This window comes from Eumetopias jubatus, unplaced genomic scaffold, assembly GCF_037043125.1.
Source record: "Eumetopias jubatus isolate StellerSeaLion01/CBP00866 unplaced genomic scaffold, mEumJub1_p1.0 scaffold_7, whole genome shotgun sequence".
Classification (NCBI taxonomy): domain Eukaryota; kingdom Metazoa; phylum Chordata; class Mammalia; order Carnivora; family Otariidae; genus Eumetopias; species Eumetopias jubatus.
In genome coordinates this window covers 145,932,810-145,951,531 of record NW_028274813.1, presented here as the reverse complement: position 1 = coordinate 145,951,531, position 18,722 = coordinate 145,932,810, and the positions used below count along the sequence as shown (strand labels likewise).

Below are 18,722 nucleotides of genomic sequence, written 5' to 3'. Positions count from 1 at the left end.
GGATCTAACAAACATAGAGGGAACATACATATCATAAAGAAAAACATATCATAGAGAAAAACCAAAGCAACAGGGTGGAACAAATATTAAAAGTTGTATTTCAAGAAAACATTGATAGAATTTAAGATATGCTTTTATGAACAATAGTCACACTATGGAGAGAGCCCAAATGTCCATTGACTGATGAATGGATAAAGAAGATGTAGTCTGAATTCACAATGGAATATTACTCAGCCATCAAAAAAATATGAAATCTTGTCATTTGCAGTGGTGTGGATGGAGCTAGAGTATATTATACTAAGTGAAATAAGTCAGTCAGAGAAAGACAAATGCCATATGATCTCACTCATATGTGGAATTTAAGGCAGAAAATAGATGAACATAAGGGAAGGGGGAAAAGAAAAAAAGGAGAGAGGGAAACAAACCAGGAGAGATTGAACGATAGAGAACAAACAGGGTTGATGGAGGGAGGTGGGTGGGGGATGGGCTAGATGGGTGATGGGCATTAAGGAGGGTACTTGTTAGGATGAGTACTGGGTGTTGTATGCAGGTGATGAATCACTGAATTTTACTCCAGAAGCCAATATTGCACCGTATGTTAACCACCTAAAATTTATTTATTTATTTAATTTTAAATTTTTTTTTTTTTTTAAGATTTTATTTATTTATTTGACAGAGAGAGAGACACAGCGAGAGAGGGAACACAAGCAGGGGGAGTGGGAGAGGGAGAAGTAGGCTTCCCGCCTAGCAGAGAGCCCAATGCAGGGCTCGATCCCAGGACCCTGGGACCGTGACCTGAGCTGAAGGCAGACACTTAACAACTGAGCCACCCAGGTGCCCCAACCACCTAAAATTTAAATGAAGAGAATTTATATATTAAAAAAATCAAGACATGTTATAAAATATATATTAAAAGCCTATGGCATGTGCCTGGGAAAACTGACCCAAAGTGGCCAACACCAAGGAATATTGCAGGAAAAGTATTAGACTTTAAAGGAAAAGAAAAAATCCTCTGGATATCTGAGTAGAGTGATCGGAGAAAGAAAATTTGTCCTCAGAGCTTTGCCCATAGCAGTTCATGCCAGAAGCCAAGGAAAGGAAGTATGAATTAAGGATTTTGTGACAAGCCAAATAGATCTTCCAAGAATAAAGTCTGCAGACAAATGGTAGTGAAGATGTAAGAACTCAGGGAAGATTGTTCATTCCTAGAGATGCAGCTTTGGGTAGAACAAGAGAGGCCTCAGTGAGTGGTGGGCATGAACAACTCAGGTTCGAGCATCTCCACATAGGATGAGCAGTGCTTCTCATATTCTTCCACAGAATTATATTATTGACATGGATATCTTACATTCTTTGTCTTCGTACTTGATTTTTTAAATCTGGTGTGTAACTCATATGCACAGTGCATCTCACTTTGGACCAGCCACATCTCATTGCCCTATGTGGCTAGTGGATGCTGCAGTAGATAGCACAGACCTAGGCATCTTTATGAGCAAACTCTGAAAGCTTGGAAGGCCATCTGTGAATGTGCTTGCTGACTGCTACATAGCCGTGCTTTTGAATAATACCAGGCACGTTAGGCTGACTCAGGTTGATGCCTGAGGACCCAGTGCTCCAGCAAGGGTGGGGGTGGTCTGGGCCCTGTGGGTGGGCCCAGGGGTGGGGTCAATGCGGAGGTGACCTTCAGTGGTGAAAGAATGATGGCCCTGTGGGGGTGACCACAGTAAGGAGGGCTATTTCAAAGGCAGTGGAGAGGACATAATGAATTTAGGTATAAGAAGCAAGCTCCTGTGACCTACTAGACCCCCACTGTGTGTATTCTTGGCCTAGCGCACCATCCTCACCTCTGTGTGTCCTGCTGTCTTCTGCCTACTCTGCCCTGCCCCCAACCATGGCACTGCTCATGTGGGGAATCAAGGCCACTGTGCTGGGCCCATTTCTGTCCTCACACCCCTGTCTTTGTGGTCCTGTAGGAGTTGGATGGCCTTTTGGAAATCAACCGCATGACCCACAAGCTGCTAAGCAGGTACCTGACACTGGATAGCTTTGATGCCATGTTCCGGGAGGCCAACCACAATGTGTCAGCGCCCTATGGGAGAATCACCCTCCATGTCTTCTGGGAACTCAACTATGACTTCCTGCCCAACTACTGTTACAATGGCTCCACCAACCGGTGAGCGTGCCACCTCATGGATGGTTCTGGATGCCCTTGCCAAAGGGTTCCTGAATGGGATGATCTCAGGGTCTTCACATTGTCCACTAGGTTGCTGTCTCCTCCCCTGTTCCCTATCATTTCTCATGTCCAGGTATTCAGGCCCCCCTAGTCTCCTCTTTTTTTGGAAGTGTAGCCCTAGATCAGCCCCTGGGCATGTCTTACAGCTTTGCATGTGGAAACTGCACAGCAGGCTGGGGTACCTGTCTGGGGCAGTTGCTTGTAGCTCAGAGCTTGATCTCATGGTGCATGTGGATACCAGCTCCAGGGTCTGTACCACCCACACAGTTGTAAGTCTGCCTCTGCCTGATGTTGGGATGTAGTCACTGACTCTACTTTTCATCCATTCTGGGATGTTGGGGTGTATAAAGATCCATCAGTTAGCCACCCTCTCACCCACCTACCCTTTGCTACTATGTTGAACAGCACGGAGTGGCAAGTTAGGTGAGTGGCATGGTTGACAGCAGCACTTCCATGTGGTTCAGCCCCATGGTATGGCCCAGATCCAAGGCAGGCCTTGGCCTCTGTACGCTGGGCAGCCACCTGTCTGCGGTTTGTCCCATGTGCCCTTAGTTCAGCTCCTGCTCCCTGTGAGCACATGCCAGGGACGTGTGTGTACATGTGTGTGTGCTTGTGTGTGTTATGACCACTTTTTAAAAATCATTGTCTTCGGCTTTCCTACTGGATCTCAGCATCCCATTGTGTATTGGCTGAATTGTTACTGACTTTCAGACCCAGAGTTTTGTGTCTCAAGGAGGTGATGAGCTCTAGAACTGAGGACAGAAGGGAGGCCCTCCTGTAGTCTGACCAGGCGTGCTGTTGCCATTATCTGTTCAGGACCCCAAGGTTAGATTTCCTTGTGGGGAGGCAGGCCTGTTCCCAGGTGCATGGGACTAGGCCATCAGACTGGTCCTGGATGGCTGACGCCTGTCCCCAGCAATGGTAGAGACGTGGCCATAGCTTCCAGAGCCACGGGTGGAGGAGCCCTGGTCAACCTCCTCCAGTGAAGGGGCTTCTGGGCCTGGCTGGGCACAGTCCACCAGAACCAGACTTTACCGACTGCTCATCTCTGTTTAATTCTTTTAAGATGCCCAGTTTCCTGAAGTAGGTATCTTTCAAGTTGTTACAGAGTCTGAATTAACTGAAAAAATATTTTTTTACATATTATAATCATAATTGTAGAAAAACTAGAAATCATATATACAGATATGAGGAGGAAAATAATTAGTCCCTAGAGATTTCTCTCATCAAAAAATGGGTCTTCTACAGTTTTTGCCATCCAGTCAGATATACATATATATTTTTTTATTTTGCCAAAACGGGTGTTATTAGGAATAGTGTTATATACATATTCTTATTCCAAGTGATAGAGAACAAGAAGGGTCATTCTGTGTTAGGGTATAAATATGCTTTTCTGCCTCTGAAGAAAAGTCATGGCTGATGCTTGTAGGACCAAAGAGTTGTTTTGGTTGGTCCATTTGGAACCTTTGGAATTAATTTGTTACCTTTCCTTAAATTGTTTTGCCTCATCTGGGGTCTCCGAAGGTGACATACAACAGAACCCCGCTATCAGTGGGCTGGAAAAAGGTGTTACGGTGAGGTCGGAATCGGGCAACACAAGGAGTTGTGATTTTTTTTTTGTACTGTTTTACATTATAATTTTTTTAATTATCTGGCATTATGTCACCCTTTAAGGGATTTCCCAGAGATCTTGCAAAAGGAGTAATTAAAGGTGTTCCCTAGAGCCTCCTTTATGCCTGCTGCACTTGTGTGTAGAGGAACTCTGGAGTCCATATAGCACCCACATGCCCTGGTCTTGGTGATGGTTCGGTGGGCCAACCCCTCAGAAGTGACGTGAGCTATAGAGGAGGGTCAGCATTACATAATGATGAAATGTCAGCATTTGCCATAAACTCTTGTGTTGAATTGCTGTGTTTTCTGAAAGACTTTAGACATCTGAACAAATGTTGGATGAGGAGTATGGAGTTAGGGAGATGGACCAGATTCTGAGTCCATGCCAGCCAAGGGGGCCCATGTGTGTTCCCTGTTTGGTGTTGTTGACAGAGAACATCCCACCATCCAAGGCTGCCTGGCATGCAGGCAGCAGGAGTCTGGTTGTCAAAGACAAAGTTGGCAGGGCTCAGGTCAGGACGTTGGTGCTGTGTAACCCAGTGACCTACTGAAGGGTAGAAAACCTTCAGGCATATGCCTTTTATAGGATCCTGGTGGAACTGTCTATCTGAGGAACATTGAGGCATCCAATATATAACTGAGGAGAGCTGCCAAATGGTACCTTAGCCCCAATTTCCTGAGAACACACAGCACAGTGTCAAATGCAAATGACAGCAAGCAGAAGGGACAGCCCTGGGCGCCTTCGTCTATTGTGGCATATTTCTCCCATTGGCCCATGAGGTGCTGTGAACATCCCTGTTTGCAGAGTGAGCACAAAGCCCACGGAGGCTGGGAGTGGGCCCCACCTGTGTTACAGGAGGCTGTTCTGCCCACCAAGGCTCCTGGAGAACTGAACTGGAACCCTGAGCAGACAGACCAAACTGTGCCACCCAGAATTTTAATTCCATACTTGAGGGTTTTCTAAGAGCTGCTTGACGGAAACCAGAACTTAATTTGTTGCTTGGCATATCTACTGATTTTGCTGCTTATTTTTGATTAGGGATTTTGCCTGGTGGCTCTGGGAAATGGTTTAGGGTGGCCTGTGACTTAAATTTAACCTATACAGCTAATCATTGTATGAAAATGCTGTAGCTGTGGAAACAGGCCAACAACTGGGATCAGAGTTAAGCCTCAGAGGGTGGAAGGCCACAGAGGGAGCAGTGTGTTCTCAGTGCAGCGTACCATGAAGCAAAGGGCACTACTTTGTCCCGTTACTGGTGATGTTAACTTCTGCCCCTTTGTTTTTTGGGTTTTTTTTAAAGATTTTATTTATTTATTTGAGAGAGAGAGAATGAGAGAGAGCACGAGAGGGAAGAGGGTCAGAGGGAGAAGCAGACTCCCTGCTGAGCAGGGAGCCCGATGTGGGACTCGGTCCCGGGACTCCAGGATCATGACCTGAGCCGAAGGCAGTCGCTTAACCAACTGAGCCACTCAGGCGCCCAACTTCTGCCCCTTTGTTAGGATGGTGGCTACCAGGTTTCTCTACTGTTAGCACTTATCATTATGGTGGTTGAACAATGATGATTCTCAAACTGCATCATTCCATGGATACATAGTAGTTGGCCTTCTGTTGTATGGGTTAACATTTATTTATTTGTTTAGTATGAGTAAGGACTTGGGGATTCTAACTCAGCATTAAAATCTGTTACTCTCATAATTTGGGTTTTGTGGCTCAAGGTGGCCCCATTTTGGCCAGCGGGAGCCCCTTCTACCTGATTTCTATGTCCTCTGGCTGTCCCCATCATTTTGAAGCACTTCCTGCACCTCAAGAAGTTCCAGGTTCATCTTGTACTTCTCGGGCTCTATCCTTGCAACTTGTCATTTCCACAGGATTCTTTTTACTGGAGAATATTTTAGAACTGGGCTTAATATTTAAAAAGTAAGTCTGGGTATTACTGGGATGTCATTGTTTCTAGACCCTTTTGATGTTCAGAGCTAGGAAGTACCTGACTGTGTACTGTATTAGATTCCTCTAACAAATTATCACAAACCATGGGGCTTCAAACAACAAAAATTTCTTTTCTCACAGTTCTGGAGGCTAGATGTCCAAAATCAGGATGTCAGCAGGGCTGTGCTGGTTCCTCTAAGCCTCTGGGTAGAATCTTCTCTTGCCTCTTCCCAGCTTCTGGTGGTGGCCAGCGATTCTTGGCCTTCCTTAGTGTGCAGCTGTATCGTTCCAATCTCTGCCTCGTTAGACATGAGTGTCTCTCCTCTTAGAAGGACACGAGTCATACTGACTCATTAAGGGCCCGCTCTAGTTCAGTATGACCTCATCTTAACTAATTACATCTGCAATGGCCCTGTTTCTGAATATGATCACGTTCTGAGGTACTGGTAATTAAGACTTCAAATTATCTTTCTGGGGATACAAACCCATAAAGCATGTGTATGCACGGCTTCTCTGTAGCTGTCTACGTATTCTATTCGTGAATTCACACTGGTATCTTCGGTTCCAGTTCAGCACTGGGGGGTCTCATTCTTGTTTTCTCTCTCTCTTTCCATTTTTGTAACTCCCTTCTACACTGAGAATCCTGTTTCATTATTTTTGGTATATTTACTCACTTGCTCAGTTCTAGAAAATGCAGAAAATAGTTTCAAAATTACTAATCCTTCCTACCATGAAACACAAACCTACTAACTGGAATTCAGTATTTATTTCCACTGTTTTTGTCTTTACATTGAGAATATATGTGTACGTGTATATATATATATATGGTATTTAAAAGTTGTTTGGGATAATGGAGTAACAATTAGACAACATTTATGAAAGCACTGTTTTCAGACATTATGTTTCCCCGAGGGAAAGGACACTGAGGAGGTGAGCCCTTTGACTTCCCTGCTGTCTGCCTGGAAGCACTTTCTGGGCCTCATTGCGGAGGGTGGGCATCCCAAGTACAGCCTGGAAGTCTTGTTTGGTGGAAACTGAGGAAGCTGACACAGCTGGAATTGGCAGGGCAGATTTGCAGTATGGAAGAGGGAGCTACATCGTGAAATAGCTCCTGAGATCAACTTGGGGCCCCTTTAGTTTTGCTTGAATATTAAACTGTGTGTGCATCGGGTGGAACTCCGTAAGGATGGACAAAGGGAGCTGTGAGCCAAATAATTCCAAGAGCTGGCACAGAGCTCGGAGCCGTTTGAGGCCCTACCAGCAAGAATGGGAAAGCTCACTTGAATACCCACACATTCGATAGAATTGCCAGAGGACCTGCCTTAGTACTAGCCCTCAGGTGCTGACTGCTGTGCCTCCCTAATTATGAAAGGTTCCCGCTGACTTGAAAACAGTTTAACAGCCTGCCCAAAATAACTCAGCACTTTAAAGGATAACAACAAAATCCAGACACTTGATGCTACGGGCCACTGACCTCCCCTCAGATATGCATGTTCATTTCATGCACTGGTGGTCTTTTCCCAATTACATTTCCCAATTACATACTTTTTATTTATTAAAGTGTAATATGTGTCAATCAAGTTCTTCGAATTTAATAATTAGCCACTCCATATAGTTTTCTTAATGATGCTTCTTTATAAAAGTTGTATATTTTAGGGGCACCTGGGTAGCTCAGTCGGTTTAGCGTCTGCCTTCCGCTTAGGTCATGATTCCAAGGTTCGGGGATCAAGCCCCACATCAGGCTCCTGGCTCAGCAGGGAGCTTGCTTCTCCCTCTCTTTCTGCCCCTCCTCCCTGCTTGTGTTCTCTCTGTCTCTGTAAAATGAATAAATAAAATCTTTTTTAAAATTTCGTATGTTCAGTTGAACACTTTTGATTTGAAAGTATTAGCCAGGTTTGACATGTTTGCTTTAAAAAAGCCAAGCATTTGATTTTCAGTGTCTCCTAATCCATTATCAAGCCACAGTCTTGTGGCTCTATGAGTGTGGTTATAAGCACTCAGGTTGGGCATTCTTCCCATTAGCTTGTAACTAGTGATGTGAGTAACTGGACATGACTGCCTGTATCTGCCTGCCTGAGGTCACTGCCATGGCCAGAGGCCCAGCAAGGCCTGAGTGCTTGGTTGTTACCACTTGTCAAAGGACTGAATTAGTCATGAAATGGTCCTGGTGCCAATAAACCAAACTGTCTCCCAGAGTTTGGAGATTGCTTACCCAGTAGAAGGACCCAGGTGTTCTCACTCTGTTGATGAACTCTGGATACATATATTATACTTGGGAGCATTTATATCTCATGGTATTTGATTTCTTAGAATTTTCCTATGTGATGATTAGATAGATCAGTTAACTGGAAGGAAGATGTAACTGATGGGTAATGGAAAAGTTCTGAATTTTAAAGAACTACCATTAAATTTGTTTTCTTTTTTCTTTTTATCCTTTTTTGTTTAGATTTGTTCGGACAGTATTACCATTTTCTCAAGAATTTCAAAGAGATAAACAGCCTAATGCACAACCCCAGTATTTGCATGGATCAAAGGTAGGTTCTTTTGTGTTTGTGTTGTGATTTTTTAAATTTATAATGAAGCATATTTTCAAGTTTAGTTTAAATTAGGTGAGTGGCAATGATTTAAATGTATCATGCCGTGTGTGAAATGTTATTGTTTTCTTCCATTAGCACCTTTCTGAAAAGGAATGTAGTGTTGGGACAGCCCTCTGTCCATGTGTTGGGTGTTAGGCTAGGCCTGACCTCATTCCTGGCTCTAAAATAAGTGAGATTGTCAACAGAGTTAAAGGTTTAAAAATATCAAACAAGGAAAGTGTGTGGAATAGGCTCAGAGGCTCATCTATGACACAGGGGCCGGGATATCTTGTCCAGTGGTGATGCCACAAAAGCAGGGGTAAGGTGAGAAGGAACATGCAGAAGAGAGTTGACATCCAGAAACCACAGGCAAGCAGGCAAAGGTCACAGAACACCTGCTGTCTAGTAAGGTGAGACAAGTGTCCAGGCTGAGGGTAGCTGGGTTTGCAACAAATTAAGAGTATTATTAAAGGCTAGTATTGTTAATATTTAAAGCACTCTTATAGTTTCATAAGAAAAAGATAACACTCTATAGTAAAAAGGAGACAGATGTAATGAGCAGATATTTCCCAAAAATGTAGTAAAAAATAGATACTTAGCCTCACCAGTAATTGAAGAAAAATAAACGAGTGCACGTGGGACTGTATGATTCTAGGGGACCATCTGAAATGTTTATCAATATTTAAATGTTCTCAGGGTACTAAATGAGAAAAATGTGCAGCCAAGAATACTTTATCCAGCTAGGCTGTCGTTGAAAATAGAAGGAGTGATAAAAAGCTTCCAGGACAAACTGAAACTAAAAGAATTTGCAATCACCGAACCAACCCTACAAAAAATACTGAAAGGGGTCCTCTAAGCAAAGAGAGAGCCTAAAAGTAACATAGACCAGAAAGGAACACAGACAATATACAGTAACAGTCACCTTACAGGCAATACAGTGGCACTAAATTAATCTCTTTCAATAGTTACTCTGAAAGTAAATGGGCTAAGATGCCCCAATCAAAAGACACAGGGTATCAGATTGGATAAAAAAGGAAGAATCATTGATATGCTATCTGCAAGAGACTCATTTTAGACCCAAAGACACCTCCAGATTTAAAGTGAGGGGATGGAAAACCATTTACCTTGATAATGGACATCAAAAGAAAACTGGGGTGGCAATCCTTGTATCAGACAAATTAGATTTTAAACCAAAGACTGTAATAAGAGATGAGGAAGGACACTATATCATACTGAAAGGGTCTATCCAACAAGAAGATCTAACAATTTTAAATATTTATGCCCCTAACATGGGAGCAGCCAATTAATAACAAAATCAAAGAAATACATTGACAATAATACAGTAATAGTAGGGGACTTTAACACCCCCCTGACTGAAATGGACAGATCATCTAAGCAAAAGATCAACAAGGAAATAAAGGCTTTAAATGACACACTGGACCAGATGGACTTCACAGATATATTCAGAACATTCCATTCCAAAGCTATAGAATACACATTCTTCTCTAGTGCCCATGGAACATTCTCCAGAATAGATCACATCCTGGGTCATAAATCAGGTCTCACCCAGTACCCAAAGGTTAGGATCATTCCCTGCATATTTTCAGACCACAGTGCTTTGAAACTAGAACTCAACCACAAGAGGAAAGTCGGAAAGAACTCAAATACATGGAGGCTAAACAGCATCCTACTAAAGAATGAAGGAGTCAACCAGGAAATAAAAGAATTTAAAAAATTCATGGAAACGAATGAAAATGAGAACACAACTGTTCAATATCTTTGGGATGCCACAAAGTCGTCCTCCTATATAGCAATACAAGCCTTTCTCAAGAAACAAGAAAGGTCTCAAATACACAACCTAACCCTACACCTAAAGGAGCTGGAGAGAAGAGAGTAAATAAAGCCTAAACCCAGCAGGAGAAGAGAAATAATAAAGATCAGAGCAGAAATCAATGAAATAGAAACCAAAAGAACAGTGGAACAGATCAACGAAAATAGGAGCTGGTTCTTTGAAAGAATCAATAAGATCGATAAACTTCTGGCCAGAATTATCAAAAAGAAAAGAGAAAGGACCCAAATAAATAAAATCATGAATGAAAGAGGAGAGATCACAACCAATACCAAAGAAATACAAACGATTATAAGAACATATTATGAGCAACTATATGCCAGCAAATGAGACACTCTGGAAGAAATGGATGTGTTCCTAGAGACATATAAAATACCAAAACTGAACCAGGAAGAAATAAAAAACCTAAAGAGACCCATAACCAGTAAGGAAATTGAAGCAGTAATCAAAAATCTCCCAACAAACAAGACCCCAGGGCCAGATGGCTTCCCAGGGGAATTCTACCAAACATTTCAAGAAGAGTTAATACCTATTCTTCTGAAACTGTTCCGAAAAATAGAAATGGAAGGAAAACTTCCAAACTCATTTTATGAGGCCAGCATTACCTTGATCTCCAAACCAGACAAAGACCCCACCAAAAAGGATAATTACAGACCAATATCCTTGATGAACATGGATGCAAAAATTTTCACCAAAATACCAGCCAATAGGATGCAAAAGTTCATTAAAAGGATTATTCACCACGACCAAGTGGGATTTATCCCTGGGCTGCAAGTTTGGTTCAACATTTGCAAATCAATCAATGTTACACAATACATTAATAAAAGGACAAGAACCATATGATTCTCTTAGTAGATTCAGAAAAAGCATTTGACAACATACAACATCCTTTCGTGATTAAAACTCTTCACAGTGTAAGGATAGAGGGTACATACCTCAGTATCGTAAAAGCCATCTCTGAAAAAGCCATCTCATTCATTGAGAATGAATTCTCAATGGGGAAAAACTGAGGCTTTCCCCCTAAGGTCAGGAACACAGCAAGGATGTCCACTATCACCACTGCTGTTCCACATAGTACTAGGACTCCTAGCCTCAGCAATCAGACAACAAAAAGAAAGAAAAGGCATCCGAATCAGCAAAGAAGGAGTCAAACTCTCACTCTTTGCCAATGATATGATACTTTATGTGTAAAACCCAAAAGACTGCACCCCAAAACTGCTAGAACTCATACAGGAATTCAGTAAAGTGGCAGGATATAAAATCAATGCACAGAAATCAGTTGTATCTCTATACACAAACAACAAGACAAAAGAAAAAGAAATTAAGGAATCGATTCCATTTACAGTTGCACCCAAAACCATAAGATGCCTAGGAATAAATCTAACCAAAGAGGCAAAGGATCTATACTCAGAAAACTATAAAATACTCATGAAAGAAATTGAGGAAGACACAAAGAAATGGAAAAACGTTCCATGCTCATGGATTGGAAGAACAAATATCGTGAAAATGTCTGTGCTACCTAGAACAGTCTACACATTCAATGCCATACCTATCAAAATACCATCAACTTTGTTCACAGAAATGGAACAAATAACCCTAAAATTTGTATGGAACCAGAAAAGACCCCGAATATCCAGAGGAATGTTGAAAAAGAAAACCAAAGCTGGTGGCATCACAATTCCGGACTTCAGGCTCTATTACAAAGCTGTCATCATCAAGACAGTATGGTACTGGCAGAAAAACAGATGCATAGATCAATGGAACAGAATAGAGAACTCAGACGTGAACTCTCAACTCTATGGTCAACTAATCTTCGACAAAGCAGGAAAGACTGTCCAATGGAAACAAGACAGTCCCTTCAACAAATGGTGTTGGGACTGTTGGACAGCCACATGCAGAAATATGAAACTGGACCATTTCCTTACACCATACGTAAAAATAGAATCAAAATGGATGAAAGACCTAAATGTGCGACAGGAATCCATCAAAATCCTTGAGGAGAACACAAGCAGCAACCTATTTGATCTCAGCCGCAGCAACTTCTTCCTAGAAACATCACCAAAGGCAAGGGAAGCAAGGACAAAAATGAACTATTGGGACTTCATCAAGATAAAAAGCTTTTGCAGAGCAAAGGAAACAGTCAACAAAACCAAAAGACAACTGACAGAATAGGAGAAGATATTTGCAAATGACAATCAGATAAAGGGCTAGTATCCAAAATCTATAAAGAACTTATCAAACTCAACACCCAAGGAACAAATAATCCAATCAGGAGATGGGCAGAAGACATGAACAGACATTTCTGCAAAGAAGACATCCAAATGGTCAACAGACACATGAAAAAGTGCTCAACCTCATTCGGCATCAGGGAAATCCAAATCAAAACCACAACAGGTGGTATCTACCACCTCACACCAGGTAGAATGGCTACAATTAACAATTCAGGAAAAGACAGATGTTGGCGAGGATGCGGAGGATCCTACACTGTTGGTGGGAATGCAAGGTGGCGCAGCCATTCTGGAAAACAGTATGGATGTTCCTCAAAAAGTTGAAAATAGAGCTGCCCTATGATCCACCAATTGCACTACTGGGTATTTACCCCAAAGATACAATTGTAGTGATCCGAAGGGGTCCCTGCACCGCAGTGTTTATAGTAGCAATGTCCACAATATCCAAACTATGGAAAGAGGCCAGATGTCCATCAACAGATGAATGGATAAAGAAGAGGTGGTGTATATAACAGTGGAATAGTATGCAGCCATCAAAAAATTGAAATCTTGCCATTTGCAATGACATGGGGATGGAACTAGAGGGTATTATGCTAAGTGAAATAAGGCAATCAGAGAAAGAATTATGATCTCACTGATATGTGGAATTTGAGAAACAAGACAGAGGATCATAGGGAAAGAGCAGAAAAAATGAAACATGAAGAAACCAGAGAGGAAGACAAACCATAAGAGACTTTTTTTTTTTAAAGATTTTATTTATTTATTTGAGAGAAAGAATGAGAGAGAGAGAGAGAGAGAGAGAGCATGAGAAGGGGGAGGGTCAGAGGGCGAAGTGGACTCCCCACCAAGGAGGGAGCCTGATGTGGGACTCGATCCCGGGACTCCAGGATCATGACCTGAGCCGAAGGCAGTCGCTTAACCAACTGAGCCACCCAGGTGCCCTTTTTTTTTTTTAAGATTTTATTTATTTATTTGACAGAGACACAGCGAGAGAGGGAACAAAAACGGGGAGTGGGGGAGGGAGAAGCAGGCCTCCAGCTGAGCAGGGAGCCTGATGCGGGGCTCCATCCCAGGACCCTGGGATCATGACCTGAGCCGAAGGCAGACGCTTAACGAATGAACCACTTAGGCGCCCCAGGAGACTCTTAATCTCAGGAAACAAACTGAGGGTTGCTGGAGTGGAGGGGGGCTGGGAAGGATGGGGTAACTGGGTGATGGACATTGGGGAGGGTATGTGTTTGGTGAGCACTGTGTATTATATAAGATTGATGAATCACAGACCTGTACCCCTGAAACTAATACATTTATATGTTAATAATAAAAGAAAAAATATTTAAATGTTCTCACTTGTAGGAATCTGGACAGCTAAGGAGTAAATCAGACAAGTATAAAGTGAGGTCTGTTATGGGGGTGGTCGTACAACATTGTCATAAAAAATATGTTAGCAGCCTAACTGACCATCAAGACTATTACTATATCTTACTGTTCAGTGGAATGCAGTACGGTCGTTAGGAGGGCTGAGTCAGAAACGTTTTCCTTTTCTGAACTGTATGGTATGTTTGCACTGTTCTCACTAGGGTTTTAGGCTGCTCCCGCAAATGTTGGTGTCAGTCTTGGTCTTCACACAGCCCAGCCTGTGGGCTCTGTAGGGAAGTGGGGCATGACCCGCTTCCCCAGGTACGGACACTAGCCCCTGTGGTCTCAGAGCCTTTAGAACTGAGCAGCTGCTGCTTCATTCTGCTCTGCAGCTCTGAGGGGCTGAGGTTTGGGCAGTATCTTCTCTGTAGTTTCTGCACATTCTTCTCACAGGTGCAGAAATGAGCCTATTAACATGACATAAAAGGACCAGTTGGGTCCCTAGTGGTGGCTCTCAGGAAGGTGTCAGCATGTCAGTGTTCCCTTATCACTAGTCTTTGAAGAGATGGGTCCTTGGCTCACCCTCCCTCTCTCCTCCAACTTCTCCAGGCTTGTGATGTCATCTTCCCTTCATCTGCCCACTTCTGTCTTAATTACAACATCACAACACTTTACAAACTAATGTGTCCATTTAAAGTTTTCAGCCTGTCAGCCAAGAAGAAAATGATAGATGTCTTAGTGGGACAAGCCAGAGGGTTAAGTAGAGGATACATTTGGGAGGAAGGGAAACCAGTGTTGGCAGAAATAGAAGCTGCCTGTGTTTTGCAAGGATATGTGGAATTTCAAGCTGAAATTGATGCTATCTCTGTTTTCTGCGTTTGGGTGGCGCCATGCGCTCTGCATGTCCCTGGGAGGGGAGATGAACATGTCCCTGTGAGAAGGTGTGCTCCTAGGATGTTGTAACAGAGCTTCGACTGGTTTTTGGAGAGGCCTTTGCTCTAACAAGATCTGGATGCTGAAAAGTATCCAACCCTGCAGAGGGCCCTGAGGGCCGAGGCTCTGTCATGAGATAGGGGTGGGTGGGGTGTATGGCAGGCAGCTTAGGGCCAAGGTGTGAGGAGGCGGTCAGGAAGCAGACGGAGAATGGTGGCTGGTGGAGAGATGTTACCCTAGTCCAAGCAGGAGGTGGTGCCTTGGACTAAGTAGCGCTGACAGAGATGAAGAGAAGTAGATGCGTTCAGGGGATATTTTGGAAGTGGACTTGACTGGACTTGCTGATGACCTGAAGATGGATGGTGAGAGAAAAGGAAGACCCAAAGATCTTTCCTAGGTTTCTGGCACTTGGTAAGGAGAGGTGTCAGTTTTTGAAGTCAGGGAGGGCTAGATTTAGGGAGGTTAAAGGGAAGAGGCCTTCATCCCTAGGGCCTGTGTCCACTCCTCTTCCCAGGTCTGTTTGTGCCACATGTCACAGACCTTGCTGTGAGTGGGGGAGGTTGCTGCCGTGCTGAGTGTTCTGGCCACAGCCAGGCTGGCTTCACACTTCACTCAGCGGAGGCAAGGGTTGTGGGAGTTGAGAGGGTGTAGGAGGTGGTTTGGAGGATCACGTTGCCCCCTCCCCCCATTGGTTAGGGTCAGGATTTTCGCTGCTGTATTTTAAGCCTCGTGATGATGACCAGGAGTGAAGAAGACCAGTTGTCATTGTTCTGTCTGCTGTGTTCTGAGACTACCATTTTTAAAAATATTAAGTAATGTATTTTTTTTCTACAGATAATGAATTGCAGTCATAGTCTCAGGGGTCACTCAGCAAGTGTTTCCTTTGCATGTGCTGTGACCTGGGCTGTGCCTGGCCTCGGTCAGGGAGGAAGGTTCTTGGTGCAGCAGGCAGCTTGCTCCAGAGAGGCCTGAAGGTGTTGGCTGGGCACTGGGGTGCAGACGGGCACCAAGAGCCAGAATCACCTGATCTGGGCAAGGAAAGGGCACCCCAGCAGGTTTGGGAGTATGACCAACGAGGCACAGAGGGTAGAGAGGAGGCTGAAGCTGTTGAGGCACAGGCAGGTAGCCTCAGGCATCTGCCCTCTTCCCTCCTCCCACTTGGCCTGAGATTTCTCACCTGTGGAGGAGTCCCCCCAGTTGCACTTGCTTCAGAGAAGGGAAGTGGGAGATGAAAGCACCTGGCTCAGTGCTGCCACTGGGAAGCCCCTCAGCTCAGACAGGTGATGCTTGTGGTGGGACATGAGGCCCAGGCAGTTAACAGACTCTGCCTCTTCCCCACATCCAGGGGCACTCACACTCTGTGGACCCTGAGAGAAACCTGTTCTCATTGCTCTGTGAGCTGCTGGTTGAGTGAAGCTGGCCATAGGTGTAGACCAGCTTGCCTAATAATTCCAGCTTGCCTTTTAATCTCAGGGCAGTCGAGGCCAGGACACAGATCAGGAGCCAGGGGGCTGCCACCCCCACATGGCCTACACCAGGACACCTTTTAATGTTCCTAACCCATACTTCCCTAATCCTCTGTTCTTTAGAGTGTGAACCTTTCATTTCTGTCTTCTTGCTCACCTTCGTTCCTCTCACTACAGACGGCAACTTGAACTTGACCATGCTAGGACCATGCCTTTGGAAAACGGGCATACACTGTGATTCTGGCTGGTATATGGGTGCAGGCTGCCCACCTCCAACCCTACAAAAAGGCATGAGGTGGACAATTTCTTTTTGAGGGGGTGGGGGAGGGGCAGAAGGAGAGAGAATCTCAAGCAGACTCTGCACTGAGCAGAAAGCCCAGTGTGGGGCTCAGTCTCACCACCCTGAGATCATGACCTGATCTGAAATCAAGAGTCGGATGCTTAACTGACTGAACCACCCAGGCACTCCAAGGTGGATAATTTTTAAAAAGAATTAGATTAAATAGGGGCACCTGGGTGGCTCAGTCGGTAAAGTGTTTGACTTAGGTTCAGGTCATTATCTCAGGGTCCTGGGATTGAGCCACGTTGCTACAAATGGCAAGATTTCATTCTTTCTCTTTTTATTTAAATTCTAGTTAATTAACATACAGTGTAATATTAGTTTCATGTGTACAGTGTAGTGATTCAACACTTCATACATCACTGTGTGCTCATCACAACAGGGTCCCTGCTTAATCCCCATCGCCTATTTAACTCATCCCCCCCTCACTTCCCCTCCAGTAACTCTCAGTTTGTTCTCTATAGTTAAGAGTCTGTTTTTTGGTTTGCCTCTCTCTATTTTTTGCCCCCTATGTGCATCTATTTTCTTTTTTTTTAAGGAAGAAGTCACCCCTTTTATTTCTGTCTTTGCCTGAACTGTTCATCTCATCTTTTCTTCTCCTATCCTTGGACTGAGTAATACACCAAGGGATCCCCTGGTTTTCAGTCCAACAGACTCAGAATGATTTATACCACCATCTTTCCTGTGTCTCAGGCTTGTTGAGGACAGAGCCTGGGACTTCTCAGGCTCTATTATCATGGGATCTAATTATACACATTCTTTCTGCAGGTGAAATTTTAACTGGAAATGAACGAGAGTTCCACGTATCTGTGTATCTGTTTTATTTCTTAAATTCCACGTATGAGTGAAACCAAATGGTGTTTGTCTTTCTCTGACTGACAGTTTCGCTTAGCATAATACTCTCTAGCTCCATCCAAGTTGTTGCAAATGGCAAGATTTCATTCTTTTTTATGGCTGAGTGATATTCCATTGTGTGTGTGTGTACACACACACACCACATCTTCTTTATCCATTCATCAGTCAATGGACATTTGGGCCCTTTCCACAGTTTGGCTATTGTGGACATTGCTGTTATAAACATCAGGGTGCATGTGCCCTTCAAATGTTTGTATCCTTTGGATAAAAATAATTGCTGGGTCCTAGGGTAGTTTGATTTTTAACTTTTTGAGGAACCTCCACACTGTTTTCCAGAGTGGCTGCACCAGTTTGCACTCCCACCATCAGTGTAAGAGGGTTCCCCTTTCTCCACTTCCTCTCCAACATTTGTTGTTTACTTTGTTGTTAATTTTAGCCATTCTGACTGGTGTGAGGTGGTATCTCATTGAAGTTTTGATTTTTATTTCCCTGATGATGAGTGATTTTGAGCATCTTTTCATGTGTCTGTAGCCATCTATACATCTTTGGAAAACTGTTCATGTCTTCTGCCCATTTTTTAACTGGATTATTTTTGGGGTGTTGAGTTTTATAAGTTCTTTATATATTTTGGATGTTAAGCCTTTATCAGATGTGTTATTTGCAAATATCTTCTCCAGTTCCAAAGGTGCCTTTTAGTTTTGTTCATTGTTTCCTTTGCTGTGCAGAAGCTTTTTGTCTTGATGAAGTCCCAATAGTTTATTTTTGCTTTTGTTTCCCTTGCCTCAGGAGACATATCTAGTAAGAATTTGCTACAACTGAGGTCAAAGAGGTTTCTGCCTATGTTCTCTAGGATTTTGATGGATTCTCATCCATTTTGAGTTTACTTTTGTGTATGCTGTAAGACACTGGTCCAGTTTCATTCTTCTGCATGTGGCTGTCCAGTTTTCCCAACACCATTTGTTGAAGAGACTTGTCTTTTTTCCATTGGATATTCTTTACTGCTTTGTCAAAGATTAGTTGACCATGTAGTCGTGGGTCCATTTCTGGGTTTTCTATTCTGTTCCATTGATCTACATGTCTATTTTGTGCCAGTACCATAATGTCTGGATTATAAAGCTTTGTACTGTAACTTGAAGTCCGGAATTGTGATGCCTCCAGCTTTGCTTTTCTTTTTCAAGATTGCTTTGGCTATTTGGGGTCTTTTATGGTTCTATATGTCCATTTGCATGATAAAATATTTCTCCATCCCCTCATTTCAATCTGCAGGTATCTTTAGGTCTAAAATGAGTCTCTGGTAAAAAAATAAAAAAAATAAATAAAAAGAGAAAAAATTTAAAAATAAGTAAAT

At 43.3% G+C, this 18,722-nt stretch overlaps 1 protein-coding gene across 4 annotated transcripts in view; it reads left to right on the top strand.

The window, feature by feature from the left end:
- Window positions 1-18,722, top strand: part of CYFIP1 (cytoplasmic FMR1 interacting protein 1) — a 118,097-nt gene that overhangs the window by 72,563 nt on the left and 26,812 nt on the right. For all 4 annotated transcript variants that reach the window (XM_028087284.2, XM_028087285.2, XM_028087286.2 and 1 more), the window contains 2 exons: window positions 1,974-2,173; window positions 8,218-8,305. In XM_028087284.2, coding sequence (XP_027943085.1) covers window positions 1,974-2,173; window positions 8,218-8,305 — 288 coding nt within the window. The remainder of the gene's footprint in view (window positions 1-1,973; window positions 2,174-8,217; window positions 8,306-18,722) is intronic.